This window comes from Patiria miniata, unplaced genomic scaffold, assembly GCF_015706575.1.
Source record: "Patiria miniata isolate m_02_andy unplaced genomic scaffold, ASM1570657v1 HiC_scaffold_19, whole genome shotgun sequence".
NCBI lineage: Eukaryota > Metazoa > Echinodermata > Asteroidea > Valvatida > Asterinidae > Patiria > Patiria miniata.
The window spans coordinates 5285102-5307291 of record NW_024037057.1 but is presented as its reverse complement, the minus strand read 5'-3'; the positions used below and the strand labels follow the sequence as shown (position 1 = coordinate 5307291).

The window sequence follows — 22190 nt, the reverse complement described above, 5'->3', positions numbered from 1 at the left end:
GTACAGTAGCTAATTTGAGCCTTCAATCCAACTCAAATGATATATGTTCACAATTTACAGAGTGCAAAAGTTTTTTCATGAAAAACATAAAGCGCAGTGTAGAGGAAGTTACAGTTGCCTATATCTATTCACCCAGAAACATATTTCAGCCAATAAAATCGTGCTAAAAAACGTGATGTTGAAAAATCATTTTCTATTATATTACGGAATAAATTGGATGCTTATGTCATTTCGTTCAGTTTCTGATTGCCGTCTGAAGCACTTACTCTATTTTATTCATGCTTTTCAATAAAAGCCTTTGCTTCATTTTTATCCACACAGATGAAAGTAAATGCATACAAATTGGTTGCAAAAAGCAAAGGGTAGTTTTTACTCAAACGACCAACTGACTCTCAAATCTATGACTTCTGGGATCACACACAAACGAATGTCACCCAGCTCTCATGTATTGGGAAATGTTCCACTCAAAACGAAATGAAAACCCACTCACTTTTTACATCACAGGGCGCTCTTTGAATAGAAAAAAAATGAAGAACAGGCGACAGTCGTGTACATATGGACAACAAATGAAGCAGCAGAAAGTTGATACGGTAAAAATCCCCAAATGCCGGAACTTTGGTGCTCAATTAGCAGTGACACCGAGATCCCTTACTCAACCTCACTGAGGCCTCTACCTCAACCTCGTCCCCAGTGTCTAATTTATTTTAAACCTCGTTTTCAAAAGTATTGCTCAACATCATGGGGACGAGGTGGCCCCTTCCTTCATAATGACATCAAGTTAGTCATGAATATGCAAACTTGTATGAGCATGCAATTCAAAGGCCCTGAAAACACATAAAGTCAAAAAAATAGTAAAATGTTACTCAAGCATGCATTTGAACTACACATACATTTCAAAATTTGCATCAGAGTCGTGTACAAATTGGACTCCTTTTCTCTTTTATTGGTTAAACCCTCTCACGTGACCAGACCCTCTCCTAATCTTTGCCTTTGCGTGAGCATGCGCAATACCACCAATGAGTCCGTATTTCAAAAAACCAAAATTCACGCTACACCGACATTTGGAAAACATATCATAGCATTTACAACTATTTCAAAGGACACGTACGTAATTCAGAAAATTTGGCATTTGCTTTGGCCTTTTCTGCCGTTATCGCATGAGTACTGCATGCTCAGAGCTGTCAAAGAAATAATTGAGAAAAAAAACTCTTTAAGAGCGAGGTGTCCCCCAACCCTGAACTGAAACACCGCTGTTCAAAACTGTACCTGTTATCTCTCTTTCGGTTCAGTTCCACATCCTCATCACGTTTTGTAAAACTCCCATCTCCATCCGAGTTAACGTAAATTTAATCAGAGCAACCACATTATCAAGACTTCACGATCGAGACCGAAGAAGGGCAGAAACAGTCATGGAAAAATCACGAAATCCTGGACGGATTTGATGCTGCAAGTGCAACGTTCCCTACTTACGCCCAGTTTCATATTTCCGCATACCGATTTCAGAATTCCCCTGATGTAATACTACTATTAATATATCTTAACACTGGGGGGCGACGTCACAGTGCGCTTGCGCTGTACCGCCCTGTCAACTTGAGTGGTCCCCGGGCCCTCCATTATCGATTCTGAATTCGAACGGAGCGGGAACCAGTCATCCAAGGAACCCCGCCGCCGAAGCGTCGTATGAATACAAACTAGCAAATGCTGGGAAGTACAAGCAAACAGCAGAAGCATTTACATATGAGTACAATTTCTTTTGCTGTTCATCCAGACAGCAGGTTCAAATGGTAACTTATTGGATAGATTGCACGGACGAATGGTTGTCAACAATAGGGTCTCTTGTGTGTGTATGAATACGCAGACCACACAGGGTTTACATGTGGGGTAAACGACTCCAAATCACTAAGGTGATGCATGCAGTACAGTAGCTAATTTGAGCCTTCAATCCAACTCAAATGATATATTTTCTCAAATTAAAGAGTGCAGAAAGTACTTTCATGAAAAACGTCAAGCGCAGTGTGGACGAAGTTGACAGTTGCCTATATTTACTCAGCCAGAAACATATTTCAGCCGGTAAAATCATATCAAAAATGTGACGTTAAAAAAATAATATTTTATGGTATTACTGAATAAACTGGACGTGAATATCTTTTCGTTCAGTTCCTGGATGCTGTCTGAAGCACTCACTCCATTTGATTCATGCTTTTCAGTAAAAGCCTTTGCTTCATTTTTATCCACACAGATGAAAGTAAATGCATACAAATTGGTTGCAAAAGCAAATGGTCGTTTTTACTCAAATGACCCACTGACTCTCAAATATATGACTTCTGGGATCACACACAAACGAATGTCATCCAGCTCTCACGTATTGGGGAAATGTTCCACTCAAAACGAAATGAAACCCCACTCACTTTTTACATCACAGGGCGCTCTTTGAATAGAAAAAAATGAAGAACATCCGACAGTCGTGTACAGATGGAAAACAAATGATGCAGCAGAAAGTTGATACGGTAAAAATCCTCAAATGCCGGGACTTTGGTGCTCAATTAGCTGTGACACCGAGACCCCTTACTCAACCTCACCGAGGCCTCTACCTCAACCTCGTCCCCAGTGTCTAATTTATTTTAAACCTCGTTTTCAAAAGTAATGCTGAACATCATGGGTACGAGGTGGCCCCTTCCTTCATAATGACATCATGGGTTAGTCATGAATATGCAAACTTGTATGAGCATGCAATCCAAAGGCCCTGAAAAACCCATAAAGTCAAAATAAAATAAAATTTTACTCTAGCATGCATTTGAAGTACACATACATTTCAAAATTTGCATCGGACTCTCGTAGAAATCGGACTCCTTATCTCTTTTATTGGTTAAACCCTCTCACGTGACCAGACCCTCTCCTAATCTTTGCATTTGCGTGATCATGCGCAATACCACCAATGAGTCCACATTTCACAAAACCAAAATTCACACTACACCGACATTTGGAAAACACATCATAGCATTTACATCTATTAAAAAAAACACGTAATTCAGAAATTTCAGCATTTGCTTCAGCCTGTTCTGCTATCAAATGAGTACGGCAGGCTCAGAGCAGTCAAAGTAATAATTCAGAAAAACAAACCTCTTTAAGAGCGAGGTGTTCCCCAACCCTGAACTGAAATACCGTTGTTCATAACTTTTACCTGCTATCTCTCTTTCAGTTCAGTTTCACGGTGAACATGCACTTTGAGACGACAAATCCTCATCAAGTTTTGTAAAAATCCCATCTCCATCCGAGTTAATTGCTCCAAAGTAAATTAATCAGAGCAACCACATTATCAAGACTTCACGATCGAGACCGAAGAAGGGAAGAAACAGTCATGGAAAACTCACGAAATCTTGGACGGATATGATGCTGCAAGTGCAACGTAGCCTACTTACACCCAGTTTCATATTTCCGCTTACCGATTTCAGAATTCCCCTGATGTAATACTACTATTAATATATTTTAACAATGGGGGCGACGTCACAGTGCGCGTGCGCTGTACCGCCATGTCACTTGAGTGGTTCCCGGGCCCTCCATTGTCGATTAGGACTTCGAACGGAGCGGGAACCAGTCTACCTGTTCACCTCCTGATCGGTACGGTCCAACAGACTCGTTGACCCGATTGTTGCACAGACGGCAAGCTCTCATAATAGTGAAATATTCTTTACCAGTTAATACTTTCTGTCACTTTCGGCGACACAAATGAGTTGATATGCAAGGTAGTTCCTGAGATTTCTTGTTCAAACCATCTGTATTGTTTGAACCATAATGACCTTGACCTTAAACCGAGGGGTCAAAACGCAGTATCTTGGGAACCCCAAGACCAACCCCATTACAAAACAAACATGCTAAGTTATTCTTAAAAAAAATCTCCTAAACCATTTCTATTGTTTTGAGGGTCCATGAAGTAAATTTCTCGTAGGAGCATATTATTTGTGTGCAACGTTCTACTCCTTTTAAATGTATGAAAAGTATTTGGCTTTGGTTTAATTTCATTGAATAGTGAACTTTTTCAAATATTCAACCTTTTCCATGCTTTTCCGTACAACTGAGTGAGCTGTTGCTGTGGTGTCATTTTTTTAGGAAGACAATGCCCAGTTTAGGTGTTTTTTCTTCAAATTGTAAACCCAAAATTTGGTTATTGAAAATATTTGTGAGAAAAGTTTGTTTTGGCTTACTACCATGTACTTTTTTTCACACAAATATTAATCACCAAAGAAAATACATTTATGACAGCAAAGTATTGTAAAAATTGTGGAAACTTTTGGTGCTGAAATAGCTGTTACACTTAGTTTTCTGTCTGAAACGACATTACAAATTCATGAATATGAAAATTCACATTAGCATAAAAAAGAAGCATCAAAATACCCTCGAGAATGGTAAAACATTTCATTTAGAAACTAAATTTCATGGTCCCTTTTACCATAATGATATTCATCTTTGATATTTGTGGCTTAACTTTGACTTGCAGGACCATACCTCCCAACAAATGAACAGGAAGTTGATATGCAAAGTAAGTCCACAAATATGCTGAATTCATATTATTTGTTTGATTCATAATGACCTTGACCTCTGACCTATTGGTTCAAAACCAACAATCTTCTGGGGTCCCCGGGACCAATTCGCATACCAACTTTGAAGTTGATATGCCCAATATTCTTCTGAAACCATTTTCCCTATAACTATTATGACCCTTAACTTTAATCTAGGAGTTCCACAATCCCCTTTCAGCTTCCTTGGTGAGTCATTGAAAACAAAATCAAAGTTTGCATATTAGTATTCGTTTGAACCTACATATATACATACATTAACATAAGTTTGCATTTCCATTTTCATGTACATTTCCAACGGCACGTAATTCAGAAAATTCAACATTGGGTCTGTCCTTCAGTGCCGTTATTTCATGATCATTGTATACTCGAAGCTGTCCGAGTAATACTTCAGAAAAATCCCTTCAGAAGCGCAGTGTCTTCCTAATCCTGCCGGCCCTCACCACCATCCCAACCCGGCACTGATGTACCCCTGTTAATATTTCTTACCTGTTAACTCTCTTTCGGCCAAGTTCACGGCAAAACTGCACCCTTCACTGTGTAACGACAAATTCTGATCATGACTTGTAAAATTCCATCTCCATTCTACCTCTACCAGACTTGGCGAGTTGACTTCATCCAAATTACATTATTCAGAAGAAACAAATTTATCAAGACTGCACGATGGAGATCAAAGAGAGGGGAAAAAATAGTCATGGAAAACTCACGAAATCCTGAACAGATAGAAGTGCATGGGCAAAGTTTAATATTTCCGCATACCGCTGTTAGAATTCACCTGTTGTAATGCTAATAGTTTAACAATAGGGGCAACGTCACAGTGGTCGTGGGCTGCATGGGCCTTTCAATTAGACTAGTTTCCAGGCCCTCCTTCATTGATTCTGACCTTAAATGGCGCGGGAACCAGTCTACATGTCACCTTGTTGCCGTAGCAGCCAAACGGAGTCATTGACCTTGGTTATGGCACAGACTGCAAAACCAGCTCTCATAGTCAGTATTACCGTCGTTATCAGTAAAACTTTCTGCTATTTTTTTTTGGGGGGGGGGGGGGACAGCAGTTAATCACAGGAATGAACCGCGTATATTAACTTGTGGAATGTTGATCATATGACCGCGGATCGTCCGATCAAGTTTCCACTCTCATGTAGACGACTTAAATCAAAACTCTTATTATGGATGGAGGGTTACGGAAAGTGTATTTAGATTGATAAATAATCAAAATGACCAGAAATGAACACTAAGAATACTTTTAATATCTTTGTTAATTACTAAATGCTCCAACACCCCATTTCAACAAGCAAACACTGTATCAACAACCAACACGACAAAACGTGGTTAGAGTATAATTGAAAGTTTATTTCGAGACCCAAATGGATGTCCGTCAAATGATATATTTAACAAATACATCTGTTTTAACAATAACTCCCAGATTCTCGGGAGATAAAAAGCTGGGTGTGACAAATAAAAAGACGCATTTCTAATCAAGAAAAGACGCATTTCTAATCAACTATATTTGGTGGTTTTGAGCAAACCGGATAAACCATTTTTACACTTTGCTATTCACGTCTGATATAACTGAGAGGAAAATAATAATTATTTCCCACAATTAACAAAAAGTTACAAACAACTAATCAGACGTGTTAAAAGTACACGTCCAATATTTTCACATCAATACATGTTTTACTGAAACTCTAAAAAATAAATCCAGTATTTCGTAGTTAAAGCAATCACAGATATTGCCCATGTATCACATCATCTAACCTTGCTGAGCGATTTTGGATGATCTACATGCAGACTCAATCATGACTCAACTTTCACGTGTTTTGTGCTTCATATTTAGTTATCATCTCGTTTGTCCCCTTAACAACATTGAATATGGATGGAGTTGAGCGATTGATACAAAAGTATTAAAAATTTGAATGAAAATGTGATCACTATCAGACAAGTCATATGATTAATATAATGTCATGTTCAATACCGGTACGTGTAAATGTAGCAAGGCATGCAGAAATTTTACGATATATATAGACACAGTGTTTTTGTTTTAATCAGTTTCCAAGAAAGCATAACTTTCAACTCTGACACAGCTCCCTTGAAATCTTTGTAGAATCTTCATCACTAGTAACAGCTTAAAAAAATCAATGTCAAGTTCTCTTCAATATCGATTTCTAACAAAACCTGGTGTTAACCAAACAAAATCTGACTTGTTTTGAAGTGAAAATGAGACATCTCAGTGACATAAGATGCACTTAAACAAAACAATTGGTTGAAAAGTAAATGTAGATCTTTAACAGTAACTGTTTCAGAAAACAATTTGGTATCATCAATATTAAATATCTGATAGAAGTATTAAATTATATAACTTACGAGGTGAAGCCACAGGTAAACATGACGCACATTTTGCTCCTCCAAAGGACTGGCTGCAATATGGGTGTACATGTACTGTCAAAATGAGTTGACTAGTAATACATTTAATACCGACCGTATTTATCAGGTAGCACCCGTCCAATAAATAAATACACACATTGAACGGCTTTTAATTTTTTCAAGGCGAGAATTTGTTCTCAGATTTGTTAGAATCGGTCGCATACAAAAATTAACGGTTGTGATAAACTCGTGAGGTACAATATAAAAGGTAAAAATATGTATACTTTAAACTTGCAGTTCGATTTCTCAAAATAAATAACGGGCAACAGAAAGATATGTACAAGTTATAAACAGCATGAACCATTTTCCAGGAAAATCTTGAGCTTCGTTACTGTTTCCATGTCATACTCTCATTGCGCCACAGATGAATATTCTAATATATTCCATACTGAGTTAATTAATTAAATAGTTACCAGAGTTGCAAAAAGTCAGCGGCGACATGACCCGGTGATTAGACACACATGCATATACATTTATTCAGCTGAAAGTATTTCTATTAGGCTGTTCACCAACAAGGCTTTGCCCATTCAAACAGCGGAATTCTCTTTTCACTGTTACTTGTATTTCATTATTTTATTCGGAAAAAAAATGCTTCACCCGTGGATGACAGGTTTCAATATTTTGACTTATGAAGTTGAATATTGCTATGATGATTCAGTAACTACATGATAAACTCTGAACAATTTTCAATGATCCGATGCAACAACTATTTCCAAAATTCTACAAATCATTGAAAAATAAGGACAAGCGCTTTCAGATTAGCGTGAATTTCATTAAAGCGTATTTTTTATATCAATAAGAATACCCGCCTTATATTTTAACTATTAATTATTGTGAGATATTGGGTAGCTTGATTTCGAAAGAATATTGCGTCATTTCTCAGCTTGTTTCCCCGCGCGTTTCAATTATTATGTAATTGACATCGCTCCTACAAAATGACTGGATCCAATAGAGTGCTTCGTTTCCTGGGATTGTTTGATCGATTCAAGTGACTCATCGTTTCCGTGACTACGACTCCAACTGGATGACGTGTGACTCGGGACCTTACTCGTGACTTGGAGCCTGACTCGATCCAGGTGATTCGTGAATTGGCCCAGGGATCGATTCAATTGACTCGTATCTGTGACTCTGACTCCAGCTAGATTACGTATGACTCGGTACCTTACTCGTGACTTGGAGCCTGACTCGATCCAGGTGATTCGTGAATTGGCCCAGGGATCGATTCAAGTGCCTCCTATCTGTGACTCTGACTCCAACTAGATTTACTTGAATTTCAGACGTGAGTTCGAGATTGACTCGATCCAAATGACATTTAAATAGCATCATATACTCGTGCACATTCATCTTATAGGTTATTTGGGCATGCACATAACATATCTCAGCGCAGATATACATTGGACATCTAGTCATCTTCAGAAGATCCAAAATCAACTCCACTTCCCCATGCCTCGGATATGTGTCTCTTATCTTCTTCTGTCAGCGAACAATAACCCAATTTCAGGCTTCTAACATGTTTCATTTGTTTCAGGCAGCCAGACCATGTTTGTGCAGAGCCACTCAAAGAACGATTTCCCTCAAGGCTGAGGGATTTTAGGGTTGGCATTCGACTTGCTGCTGCAGCGAGGTGTTCAATGTCAATGCTCTGCAATGAGCAATTGATTAAATCCAACTTCCGAAGTCCCGTCATGTTTTGTAAGGGTGGGGTCCAGATTTCTGAGGAACCACCCAGCCAATGAATGTCACGAAGGGTCAACCTGTCCAAATCTCTCCGATTACTGAATGACTGTAATATATCCGCCATACCCTTGTTGGTTAGTGAGAGCCTCTGAATGCTCAGCTGTATGCCATTATTGCATGGCTGAAGACGACACTCCTCAGCGGGACTATCGAAACTGTCAATGCCACAAAATATCATAAAATGGTCAATCATCCTCAGCCAACTAGCAGGCCACGTTCCTGCGCTACGACTAAGGTCCCATTTTCTGGAAAGGTTAAGATCGACCAAGTTCGGCATCTCCCCAACGGATGATGCTATACGTGGTAGATCTTGCTCATTTATGCCACATTTCGACAAATTGAGTGATCTCAGGTGAATCATCTTCTGCAAACTAGCCGCCCACGTCTTGGCGTTACCACCCAATCCATCATTGTTTGAAAGGTTAAGATCGGCCAAGTTTGGCATCTCCCCAACCGATGATGCAATATGTGGTATATCTTGTGCATTTATGTTGCATACCCATAATTCGAGTGATTTCAGGTGAATCATCTTCTGCAAACTAGCCGCCCACGTCTTGGCGTTATCTCCCAATCCCTCATTGAATGAAAGGTCAAGATCGGCCAAGTTGGGCATCTCCCCAACCGATGATGCAATATGTGGTATATCTTGTGCATTTATGTTGCATACCCATAATTCGAGTGATTTCAGGTGAATCATCTTCTGCAAACTAGCCGCCCACGTCTTGGCGTTATCTCCCAATCCCTCATTGAATGAAAGGTCAAGATCGGCCAAGTTGGGCATCTCCCCAACCGATGATGCAATATGTGGTATATCTTGTTCATTTATGTTGCATACCCGTAATGCGAGTGATTTCAGGTGAATCATCTTCTGCAAACAAGCCGCCCACGTTTCAGCATTTCCACCCAATCCCTTATTGCCTGAAAGGTTAAGATCGGCCAAGATTGGCATCTCCCCAACCGATGATGCAATATGTGGTATATCTTGTTCATTTATGTTGCATACCCGTAATGCGAGTGATTTCAGGTGAATCATCTTCTGCAAACAAGCCGCCCACGTTTCAGCATTTCCACCCAATCCCTTATTGCCTGAAAGGTTAAGATCGGCCAAGATTGGCATCTCCCCAACCGATGATGCAATATGTGGTATATCTTGTTCATTTATGTCACATTTCGATAAATCGAGTGATTTCAGGTGCATCATCCTCTGCAAACTAGCCGCCCATATTCCTGCGTTACCGCCCAAGTTCGAATTCTTTGGAAGATTTAGATCGGCCAAGTTTGGCATCTCCCCAACCGATGATGCAATATGTGGTATATCTTGTTCATTTATGTCACATTTCGATAAATCGAGTGATTTCAGGTGCATCATCCTCTGCAAACTAGCCGCCCATATTCCTGCGTTACCGCCCAAGTTCGAATTCTTTGAAAGATTTAGATCAGCCAAGTTTGGTATTTGACCTAATGCTGCAGCAATGTGTTCAATGTCAGCGTTTTGCAGTGAGCAATCACTTAACTCCACCTTCTTAAGTTCCGTCAGGTTTTGCAAGAGTGGAGTCCAGATACTTGCGGAACCACCCAGTCCGCAAATGCCATCAATGGTCATTCTGACTAAATCGCTCCGATTATTGAATGACTGCAACACATCCGCCATATCCTTGCCAGTGAGTGAAAACTTCTTGATGCTCAACTCTATGCCATTACCCAATGACTGTACACGCCACACCCCAGGGTAACTACTGAAATCACAATCCACGATATTCCGCATGCGACTTACTAATTCGGCGATATATTTCAAATCGCGACTGTTAATGCTACAAAGACTCATGTCAAGCCGCTTTAAGTGAATCATCGACTGCAAACTAGCCGCCCACTTTTCAGCATTTCCACCCAATCCCATATTGCTAGAAAGGACAAGATCGGTCAAGTTTGGCATCTCCCCAACCGATGATGCAATTTGTAGTAAATCTTGTCCATTGACGCCACATTCCGATAAACCGAGTGATTTAAGGTGCATCATCCTCTGCAAACTAGCCACCCATATTCCTGCGTTACCGCCCAAGTTCGAAATCTTTGAAAGATTAAGAACGGCCAAGTTTGGCATCTCCCCAACCGATGATGCAATATGTAGTAAATCTTGTCCATTGACGCCACATTCCGATAAACCGAGTGATTTCAGGTGCATCATCCTCTGCAAACTAGCCGCCCATATTCCTGCGTTACCGCCCAAGTTCGAATTCTTTGAAAGATTTAGATCGGCCAAGTTTGGCATCTCCCTAACCGATGATGCAATATGTAGTAAATCTTGTCCATTGACGCCACATTCCGATAAACCGAGTGATTTCAGGTGCATCATCCTCTGCAAACTAGCCGCCCATATTCCTGCGTTACCGCCCAAGTTCGAATTCTTTGAAAGATTTAGAACGGCCAAGTTTGGTACTTGACCTAATGCTGCAGCAATGTGTTCAATGTCAGCGTTTTGCAGTGAGCAATCACTTAACTCCACCTTCTTAAGTTCCGTCAGGTTTTGCAAGAGTGGAGTCCAGATACTTGCGGAACCACCCAGTCCGCAAATGCCATCAATGGTCATTCTGACTAAATCGCTCCGATTATTGAATGACTGCAACACATCCGCCATATCCTTGCCAGTGAGTGAGAACTTCTTGATGCTCAACGCTATGCCATTACCCAATGACTGTACACGCCACACCCCAGGGTAACTACTGAAATCACAATCCACGATATTCCGCATGCGGCTTACTGATTCGGCAATATATTTCAAATCGCAACTGTTAAAGCTACAAAGACTCATGTGAAGCCCCATTAAGTGAATCATCGACTGCAAACTAGCCGCCCACTTTTCAGCATTTCCACCCAATCCCATATTACTAGAAAGGACAAGATCGGTCAAGTTTGGCATCTCCCCAACCGATGATGCAATATGTGGTATATCATGTTCATTTATGTCACATTCCGATAAACCGAGTGATTTAAGGTGCATCATCCTCTGCAAACTAGCCGCCCATACTCCTGCGTTACCGCCCAAGTTCAAATTCTTTGAAAGATTTAGATCGGCCAAGTTTGGCATCTCCCCAACCGATGATGCAATATGTAGTAAATCTTGTCCATTGACGCCACATTCCGATAAACCGAGTGATTTCAGGTGCATCATCCTCTGCAAACTAGCCGCCCATATTCCTGCGTTACCGCCCAAGTTCGAATTCTTTGAAAGATTTAGATCGGCCAAGTTTGGTACTTGACCTAATGCTGCAGCAATGTGTTCAATGTCAGCGTTTTGCAGTGAGCAATCACTTAACTCCACCTTCTTAAGTTCCGTCAGGTTTTGAAAGGGTGGAGTCCAGATACTTGCGGAACCACCCAGTCCGCAAATGCCATCAATGGTCAATCTGACTAAATCGCTCCGATTATTGAATGACTGCAATACATCCGCCATATCCCTGCCAGTGAGTGAGAACATCTTGATGCTCAACTCTATGCCATTACCCAATGACTGTACACGCCACACTCCGGGGTAACTACTGAAATCACAATCCACGATATTCCGCATGCGACTTACTGATTCGGTGATATATTTCATATCGCGACTGTTAATGCTACAATTACTCATGTCAAGCTTCTTTAAGTGAATCATGGACTGCAAACTAGCCGCCCACGTTACGGCGTTACCACCCAATTCCTTATTGTCTGAAAGGTCAAGATCGGCCAAGTTTGGCATCTCCCCAACTGATGATGTTATATGTGGTATATCTTGTTTATTTATGCCGCATTCCGATAAATCGAGTGATTTCAGGTGAATCATCGACTGCAAACTAGCCGCCCACGTTAAAGCATTTTCACCCAATCCCTTATTCTCTGAAAGGTTCAGCTTGGCCAAGTTTGGCAACTCCCCAGTTGACAATGCAATGTCTACTACGTCACGCGGGTCTAAGCAACATCCATTTAAACTGAGTTTCATGAGGTGTTTCATCCCTTGCAAGTGGACCGCCCAGTCTTTGGCTGAACCGCAAAAATCATTCATTCCGAGGCTTAATTTTATCAAGTTACCTCCATTACGAAATGATGACAAAAGTGTATCAGCATTGCTACCAGTTAGTGCGCAATCATCGAAATGCAATATGATCAAGTCTTTCATTGTTGGCAAATGCAAAGCTACGACTTCACTCAACCTTGAGTGGTTACACTGTTTTATGTGAATTTCACTTACTTCAGCAAGGAAATGTACTCCCGAGGGCTTTGTGTGCTTGGCAACATGCTGCAGCAACCACACGAACGAGTTCAATGAGTCCTTGCTGTAGTCATTTATATCAATACATTCATCGAAAAACGACTCGATGAAATCTACTGATAACAAATCCTTTGCTTGACTTTCAAAGTAGCAATTTAAGGCCAATTCCTCCGCTAGCTTGCCTTTGAAAGCGGAATTCCTGCGCTTCATCATCACTTGCAGCATCCGCAATATATGTCGTGTGCATTGTTGATTGTCGCCGCAGCAGAAGCGCAGCATGTACTCGAAATTCTGAGGATCGCCAAGTTTATGAAGTATCTCTTGAAATTCCCCGTCGCCTTTGCTTAAAAGACTCTGGCAGTATATAGCTGCGCAATACTCCTGAAGTGTCTTATGAATGAACTGCACGTTATTGTGCGTGGCGCGCCACTTAATGACCCTCTGGCTAGTGAGAATACCCGCTTGTATTGCTTTATCGAGTACACTCTTCTCAAACTCTCCCTCTTGAAATGTAAGCCTTTGCTCTGGGGAAATAAGCCCTTCTAAAGCAACTTTGCCGATTGCAATCACCACTTCTGATATTGCTTCTTCTGATAATTTAGGCATTTTTCTTCGAAATATGTATTTAATTGCCTCACTGAACAAACTTGATAGAGTATCGGGTAGTGTTGGCTTTTCCTCCCATAGTCCACACATTAGCAGAAGCAGCATGGGACTTCTTGCTAAATCAGACAGGACATCCGATGACTGAATCCTATCAAGAAGTCCCTTAGCCACACCAAGCTTTGCATAGAAAAACTTTCTCACATAATTCCCAATATCTGTCCTTCTAAATCCTAAAACGCTCACATGGGTGAAAGGTTTCTCAATGAGTGATTTGCTTCTCAATTTATCCAAGTGTGAGGGGCGTGTTGTTACAACTACAAAACATTTTTTGCCAAATTTGCGATTGAGCATTCTTAGAATGGAACCAAATTTCTCTGGTTCGAGGTTTGTTGTCGTGAATTCATCAAAACCATCTATCAGAATGAGCACTTTACCACCATTGTCTTTAATGAATGCTTTCAAACCATCCCTATCTACTGCTGTATCATCTGCTAAAAGTTGATCAAATACTGATTCAACCAGGTCAGACGTTTGATCGAGAGCAGACATTTTCAAAACAAACAAGAGTGCGAACGTTTTGAGTGCAGTACCCTTCGCCCAGTCGTATGCAATTTTGTCAATAATGGTTGACTTCCCCATCCCAGCAGACCCACACAAAATGGCGCGATTAATCACATTCCCGTCTGTAGTTTTCAGGAGGAAAATGTCACCATACTCCTTAACATACCCCTCTACGTCATCTTGGTCACCCTTTTCTAATTGCAACTCTGTATATATATCCCTTATATGTTTCATATCGTCATCCTTCCAGGGTATTAACTGAACGTAGCTACCTGTGGTAGTATACCGGTCTTTTAATTCACTCCTGCATTTATCAGCAGCATCACTCGGACTGGATTGCGCTCTTCCCACCTCGGCTGTTAAAAGAAAAGAAATGACATCAGGGGTGTATTTGTCCGCGATAAAAAAAATGGTTTTATGATATTTTTTCTTTTTGTTAAAGTTTTTTAAAGGGCCTTTGCAGTAACATTTTGGTAATGCAGTCCTTAAAAATGCACCTTTGTATTCCAGTTAACCTTATTTTCAATTTCCATTTTGCTGTTTTTAAGAGTATTATGGTGTCTCTTTGGATTTTACGTTAATGCCAATTTTTTTATTTGTGAGCAAATTGTGATGTTATATCAGGCAAAAATTTCAATGTTGCAATTGGTTTGAGCCCCAAAAGGTGCAAGAATTTTGCATTTGAAAACGTTCCTTTTTTCAGCGATTTGTGTTGGTACTTGGCAGTAAGCCAATGGGCAAACCTTTCTCAAAACTGTTATAAATGAGCAGATTTTTTGGTTCACTTTGTGCACAAAACCCCTAAACTGAACACTGTCTCCCTGAAATGACATCGCAGCAACACCGCCCCCAGTTGTTGAAAAAAAACATAGAAAATATGTGTTTTAAAAAGTGCACTTTTGCTTTTGCATTTTTCTTATTTCTTAGGCACACAACTTTCTACTCCCTTAAATGTATGAAAACTATTTGACATCCCTTTTGATTGAAAAGTGTACTTCTTTAAACACTTAAAATGTTCTATGTTGAGGGCGCAGTTGCTGTGATGTCATTTTAGGAAGACACTGTTCAGTTTAGGGGTTTTCTGTTCAATTAGGCACCCATTATTCAGTCATTGAAAACATTTTTGAGAAGCTCATTGGCTTACTGGCATGTAATGACACAACAACGAATACCCCAAGAAAATTTACTTTGAAAAATGTTTTTGATCTCTTCCCCTATTAAGGTGCATATTTTCAAGTCCTACCTCTCGAGAACTACAAGTACAGCTTAATAAGTCATGGGACTTTGTTCAACATATAATATGCTAAAACAGTACACCATCCTTCCCCTGCCCCCCCCCCCCCAATACATTAACACTTAATTTAGATATCAAAATACTTTATCGTATTGAACAAGATTATATTTACCTGGTCCTTCCAATGGCGAGATGTAAGTGATATTAACTCGACTTGAACCAACAATGACAGGGTTCTGGTTACCGCTGATTGCTCCGATGCTTCCTATGCTGGCTCCACTTTGTTGTGGGTAATCTACAATCATAAGCAAGAATTAAAATATCCTTCAATTTAATTCGATTCAATAATTAGGGAGTAACAGTGTGAGGACCCGGTCTTCACTGAGTGACAATGACCGTGTTGGGGGATGGCGGCTGTTAAAGGTACAGTCCATCATTTGTAATTTGTGCATTATGTTCGTTTGAAGTTTGCAGCAACAAAAGTGCTCAAAATCTAAAGAAGGGTGCTGAACAACTAACCTGACGAGTGCTGAGCAACTAACCCGAAGAACAATACACATTTTAGACGTATGTACTAATGTTGTGCATCAGGTCGGGTTGACCAGGCCAAACCGACCACAAAACTGACCCAAAACATTAAAAATATTAACCGAATCCGAACCGAAAGCGATGTGTGCTCTTTAAGAAACCGACCCGATCCGACCCGACCTGACTCTACTAAAATCAAGGAAAACCGACCCGAAAAAAACACGACTATCTGGCTTGGGCGACTGTATTAAACTGAATCATACCATATTAAACTGAAACACAACCGAGCGTGCTAGACTGCAAACAATATCTTTATTGCCGAATGATTCAAGATGTCATGTCGGTGCTTATATATTCTTGTAAAGATTTTCTAGTTAAAGAGATTTTCAAATTTCTATTATGTCTATATCTAACAAAATTACGTTAACTTTTACTTTCTACTTTTGAATGAGATATCGAAAAAGAAACACTCATATGTTTTGAAAATGATTAGTTCACTTAATTATTTAAAGTATTATCAATTATTGCACGCGTAAGTTAGTAAGGGAATGGTTGTCGAATTTTATCTTCCCTTAAAAAGCCTACTCGCTAACCGGATATACATGCGCTGAAAAGGAACCAAGAATCGGAGGTTTGCAGCCGCCCAAAACCAGAAGTAAAGTAGTTTTATCTTAAATTGATAACATTAAAGTTGAGCACTTGCTGGGAGCACAAGAGCAAATTTGTTAAAGAGCCCGACAGTGCATAATTAACACAATTTGATTCTTGATAATAGAAAGGAAAAACAATCGAAGGAAAATAGCAAGCGAGAGAAAGATAAAACATATAATGGATTATGTGTAATTGTTTACCTGATCTGCTTTCTGTCCCAGTCACTCCTACTTGTACCGGTGGTTTAGGTTCGTCTCGATGAGCAACTTCCTCTTGTTCTGGTCTGTGGTCCTCAGATGATGAAGCCCCTTTACTCCTGCTCTGTTCTTTAGCCCCTCTCACTTGTACCTTTGGTTGAGGTTCGTCTCGATGAGCAACTTCCTCTTGTTCTGGTCTCTTGTCCTCATATGATGTAGCTCCTCTCTTCCTGCTGTGTTCTTTAGCCCCTCTCACTTGTACCTCTGGTTGAGGTTCGTCTCGATGAACAGCTTCCTGTTGTCCCTGTCTCTGGTCCTCAGATGATGTAGTCTCATTCTGTTTGATCTTTTTTGTAGCCACTCCCATTTGTACTTGTGGTTGAGTTTTGTCTCTATGAGTAACTTCCTCTTGTTCTGGTATCTGATCCTCAGATGATGTAGCCCCTCTCTTTCTGCTGTGTTCTTTAGCCCCTCTAACTTGTACCTCTGGTTGAGGTTCGTCTCGATGAGCAACTTTCTCTTGTTCTGGTCTCTGGTCCTCAGATGATGTAGCTCCTCTCTTCCTGGTCTGTTCTTTAGCCCCTCTCACTTGTACCTTTGGTTGAGGTTCGTCTCGATGAGCAACTTTCTCTTGTTCTGGTCTCTTGTCCTCAGATGATGTAGCACCTCTCTTCCTGCTGTGTTCTTTAGCCCCTCTCACTTGTACCTCTGGTTGAGGTTTGTCTCGATTAGCAGCTTCCTGTTGTCCCTGTCTCTTGTCCTCAGATGATGAAGTCCCTTTCTCCTTGCTCTGTTCTTTAGCTCCTCCCATGTGTAACTCTGGTTTAGGTTCGCCTCGATGAGCAATTTCATCTCGTCTTGGTCGCTGTCCCTCAGATGTAGTCCCTTTCATCGTGCTCTGTTCTTTAGCCCCTCTCATTAGTATCGATGGTTCGTGTTTGTCTCGATGTGTAACTTCCTCTTGGCTGGTTCTCTGATTCTCAGATGATGTAGTCCCTTTCTTCTCCATTTGTTCTTCAGCTCTTCTCAATTGTACCTGTGGTTGAAGTTTATCTCGATGAGCAGTTTCCTCCCGTCTTGGTCTGCGTCCCTCAGATGATGCTCCCCTTTTCTCCCTATCTGCAACTTCTTCCTGTTCCATCCTCCGTTGCTCCTCAGAAGGAATTATTAGGGCCAGCTCAACATGCCCGATTGACTTTAACGCATCTTTCAAACTCTGAAATCCTTGCTCGCAAGTTGTTTGCTTTCTCCACCAAGAAAGCAGCATCTGTAGGCTCCTTTCTTTGTTTTCTTGGCCGATTTTTTGGAATTGCTTGATTTCGTCTTCACCGTATCCCAGGGATTTGGCCAACTGTTCCCAGGATGATTCAGTTTTCGAAGCCAAGTCCCGAAAGAACTGATCATCAACAGGGTATTTGCCTGCCAAATAAAAACGAAACCTCTTCGTTACTACATCATAAAGAAATAGCAAGCAAATAATTAATCCGATTTCCTTAGTATTTATTTATATAATGTGTTGGTCCTTGTTGAATTACATCGGAGAGGGAGGCGATGACATTAATTTACATCCTAACACTTGTACCAATGATAATATATAACGTTAGAGCATCAAATTGTTTTTAATCATTTCCTTTCCAGGAGACATTTTGATCGTTTGCTTTTCTCCATCTTGCAAGGTAATGTTTCTCATAAGCATTTACCTTTTGGTCCACCGCCCAGTAGGCCATCGGTACACAGACGTAGTGAGATGTTCTCATCCTGATGAATTCCACAGTCGTGTAGTGTCAGCAAGTTATGGAGCTGGCAAAAGAAAGAAGTTTCTTAAAGAACATTTTTTTCGAAGCAAAGGTTTAAACGACAGTTAAGGGTTTCAGATTATACTTCACTGGTAAAAATAACTACATATAATTGTAACTTGTTATGGTGCAGCTTCACCTTGAAACTAATAAGTGCGTAAACTCCATTGTGCTGACATAAAAAGCAGCACTATATCTGTACACGACTACTGAATCAGAAGAGACTGTCACAAAAACCCACAATGCATGGTCTTTAATTCAATAGAATGTTGATGGTACTTCGCAACACGGCTGCTTTGTAAAATATAGAGCAATCTTTACCTCAAAGTTACGAAAGTTTCTTCGGATGAACAGACGCTGTTGTTGAGGCAGCACACCGATTTTCTCGCTCATTATCACTTTTAAGAGCAAGACAGATGTTTCTGGATCCACTTGCAAGCACATTATCCTCGGTCTATGTAAGCAGTGACTTCTGATGAAGACCTGCACATATCTGCGACTGTCAGAAAAAAGGTTCTGATGGTGAGGCTTTTTAATTGTTGGAATTGACATAAAAGTTCAGGAATAAAGGTAAAGACTAATGGCGTATAATCATTCTCTACGCCATTATTTAAGTGAGGACATTTTGTTTTCGAAGGGAGCTATATCTATCTTTAAAAAAAACCAAAATTGCAGTTGTAGTACGAAAAGCAGCATATCGTGTTTTACCTGATTAGCTGAGGTTTGTCTTGATCACAAACTCGTTCCTTTTTCGGTTTCTCTTCCTCGGTTGATGCCGCTTCGTTTTGTTTGCTCTCCTCGTCAACTCCTGCATCTTGACGCCTTTCTGGCTCGGGTCCAGCTGCTTCGTCTCTCGATTCGCTCGTTACTGATGTTACAAGAAAAATAAAGTGCAAAGAATTGATTACAAATAACTTTCCCTGATTTTTCTTTTAACATTTTTAATTTGTTTAAAAAATAAACAAGGTAGTTTTTTGTAATAGCTTATTTGCTGTACAAAAAAGATCGTGTGGTACCTCATCAATTCTTTTCTGTGTCCTGAAAAATACAGCGTAAGTCTAGTTTTTACTTTAAGCTCACCCGGTGCATTTTTGGCCAAATCAGTCAGCCCGATGGCCTCCAATGCTCGTCGCAGCTTCTGAGCTGCTTCGTTGCGATCTGTCGTCTTTTCCCACCAAGTGAGTAGCATGTGACGGCTCCCTTCAGCGCTGCCTTCGTTGGTAGTTTGGATATCTGCAATTTCCGCATCTTCATATCCTAAGTGTTTGGCAAGTTCCTTCCACAATGATTCGATTTTTGAGGACAAGTCCCTGAGGTACTCATTGTCAATGCTGGCTTTGTCTGTCAAAAGAAAGAGTAACGTCAGTGAAACATTTTCATATACGACCGCCACGGTATTATAAGTTATCAACAACAGGTCCAACAAGAAGAGACTCTTGGTCTGAATGTTGAATTTTCTGCATTTACCGACAGTCCAACTCCCAGCTCCGATGAAGGCCTAGTCAGGCCCAACAATTTAGCGACAAAAATTCCTGGTGAGCACTGCTTGAACTTATTTTCATCATATATTTTCAAATTGAGGTTGTTGACTTTTTACTCGAACATTTTATTCATAACCTCTACCATTTACCTTTTGGTACATCGTCATCATTTGCATTATCCAATAAAAGACGAAGATAGATGAGTTCATCCTTGTCAACGCCATTCTCCTCGAGTGTGAGCAAGTCACAGAGCTAACAAAGTGAATCATGTTAAAAAAAAAAGTAAATTACACAATCAGAGTAGAAAGAGAGATGATTTAAGTTGTGCATTGTTTAAACAACCATCAAATTACGTTCGTTTAAGCCTAGTTGGAAGGAATGGATACTGATTTTCTTCGATACTGGTTACTTAGATTTACCCAAGTGCCCCTCTTGTGGACATAAGTGTACCCCTTCGTGATACCCCCAGTTGGAAAATATTTAATCCCACAATGCCAACATTTAGGTTTGGATATATTTGAAATTGATACCTACCTGGACGTTTTCCCTGATGTACAGATGCTGATGTCGTGCCTCCACACTGATCTTCTTCTGGATTACTTCTTTGAGAGATGAGACGGATGTCTCGGGATGGAGTTCGAAATAAAGTGTCTTGGATTTGTGTGAGGGGGGAGTCCGGACAAAGACCTGCAGTTTCTGTTTTACATCTTTGGTATTACTGTAAAAACAGGTATCTGTTTAGAAATGCATTATTCTACACAAGAACTAGATCAGTGAACACTTCATTTTGAAGCTATAGTCAAAGTCACATCCACTGTCACGAGTCTATGAAAAGTATTGCACAAGTTCACTCAACTTTTACACAAGTAGCTGGAAAGAGTCAATGATTCAACAAATCCTTCGATATTAAGTTACAATTATGACCCTCATTTGAAATGAATAAATGTCATTGCTGTTTACCTCTGACTTTCATGTGTCTGCTTTGATTGTCTTCGGATCCATCGTTTCGATGGTCTCCTTTTTGCACAGCAATCATCAGAAGACGTTTCCCTGTAATGCAGTACAGACAGGAAAGCTTGTTTTTTCCTTGGTTTGACTTTAGTCTTCCTGCTGATGAGTTTGGCGTTGGAGTGGTCGTACACGACGGCTGTTGCCTCAATGTATGCATCCAACTGCTGAACTGTCTTTTGCGCCATCTTGATTTATAGTAGTAATCAGGTCGAAGTACTCTCACTGAAAGAACGAGAAGGAAAACCATTGTTATTATCAGTTTAAGGCTATCCTTCGTGTCTAAGGATATGGAAGTGTAGATAGGACATGGTTAAAAATAAAACTAATTCGTACGTACGAATTACTAAACCGTACGTACGAAATACTAAATTCGTACGTACGAATTACTAAACCGTACGTACGAATTACTAAACCGTACGTACGAATTACTAAACCGTACGTACGAATTACTAAACCGTACGTACGAATTACTAATTCGTACGTACGAATTACTAAACCATACGTACGAATTACTAAATCGTACGTACGAATTACTAAACCGTACGTACGAATTACTAATTCGTACGTACGAATTACTAATTCGTACGTACGAATTACTCAGTGGCGTAGCCACGGGAGGGGGGGGGCGTGGGGGCAGTGGCGTAGCCAGGTTTTTGTCAGTTAAGGGGGGGGGGGAGAGGGTCGCTACTGGGGGGCTGGAACATTTCATGGGGGGTGTCATGTAGATCAATGATAACTTTTTTAGAAACTCAAAATCTCAGTGGGGGCGACAGGAGGAAACAAGGTTTCATGGGGGGCTGTCACCCCCCAGGGCCCCCCCCCCCCCGTGGCTACGCCACTGCGACAGCCCCCCCCCCATGAAAACTTGTCGCTCCCCCCCAAGTCGCCCCCCCCCCCCACTGAGATTTTGAGTTTCTAAAAAAATTATCATTGATCTACATGACACCCCCACAACCTGAAATGTTCCAGCCCCCCCCCCCCGGCGCCCCCCCCCCCCCCCCCCCCCCCACGGGAAAATTCCTGGCTACGCCACTGGAATTGCTAAACCGTACGTACGAATTAATAAACCGTACGTACGAATTAATAATCCGTACGTACGAATTAGTAATTATTTCGTACGTACGATTTAGTAATTCGTACGTACGGT

The 22190-nt window shown here is 40.7% G+C and overlaps 2 protein-coding genes across 2 annotated transcripts; both read right to left on the bottom strand.

Annotated features, from left to right (window-relative positions):
• Positions 1-815: 815 nt before the first annotated feature.
• Positions 816-12913, bottom strand: LOC119726057. The gene is made up of 2 exons (XM_038197674.1): positions 9739-12913; positions 816-824 (listed from the first exon to the last, which is right to left on the bottom strand). Exons 1-2 carry the CDS (start codon positions 12883-12885, stop codon positions 816-818), a joined length of 3156 nt encoding a protein of 1051 aa, XP_038053602.1. The 5' UTR covers positions 12886-12913.
• A 2249-nt stretch (positions 12914-15162) lies between these two features.
• Positions 15163-21259, bottom strand: LOC119726056. The gene is made up of 10 exons (XM_038197673.1): positions 20993-21259; positions 20567-20750; positions 20182-20284; positions 19632-19892; positions 19260-19419; positions 18873-19050; positions 18456-18555; positions 16759-18174; positions 15552-15674; positions 15163-15182 (listed from the first exon to the last, which is right to left on the bottom strand). The coding sequence occupies exons 1-10, from the start codon at positions 21226-21228 to the stop codon at positions 15163-15165; spliced, it is 2781 nt and encodes a 926-aa protein (XP_038053601.1). The 5' UTR covers positions 21229-21259.
• Positions 21260-22190: the final 931 nt, after the last annotated feature.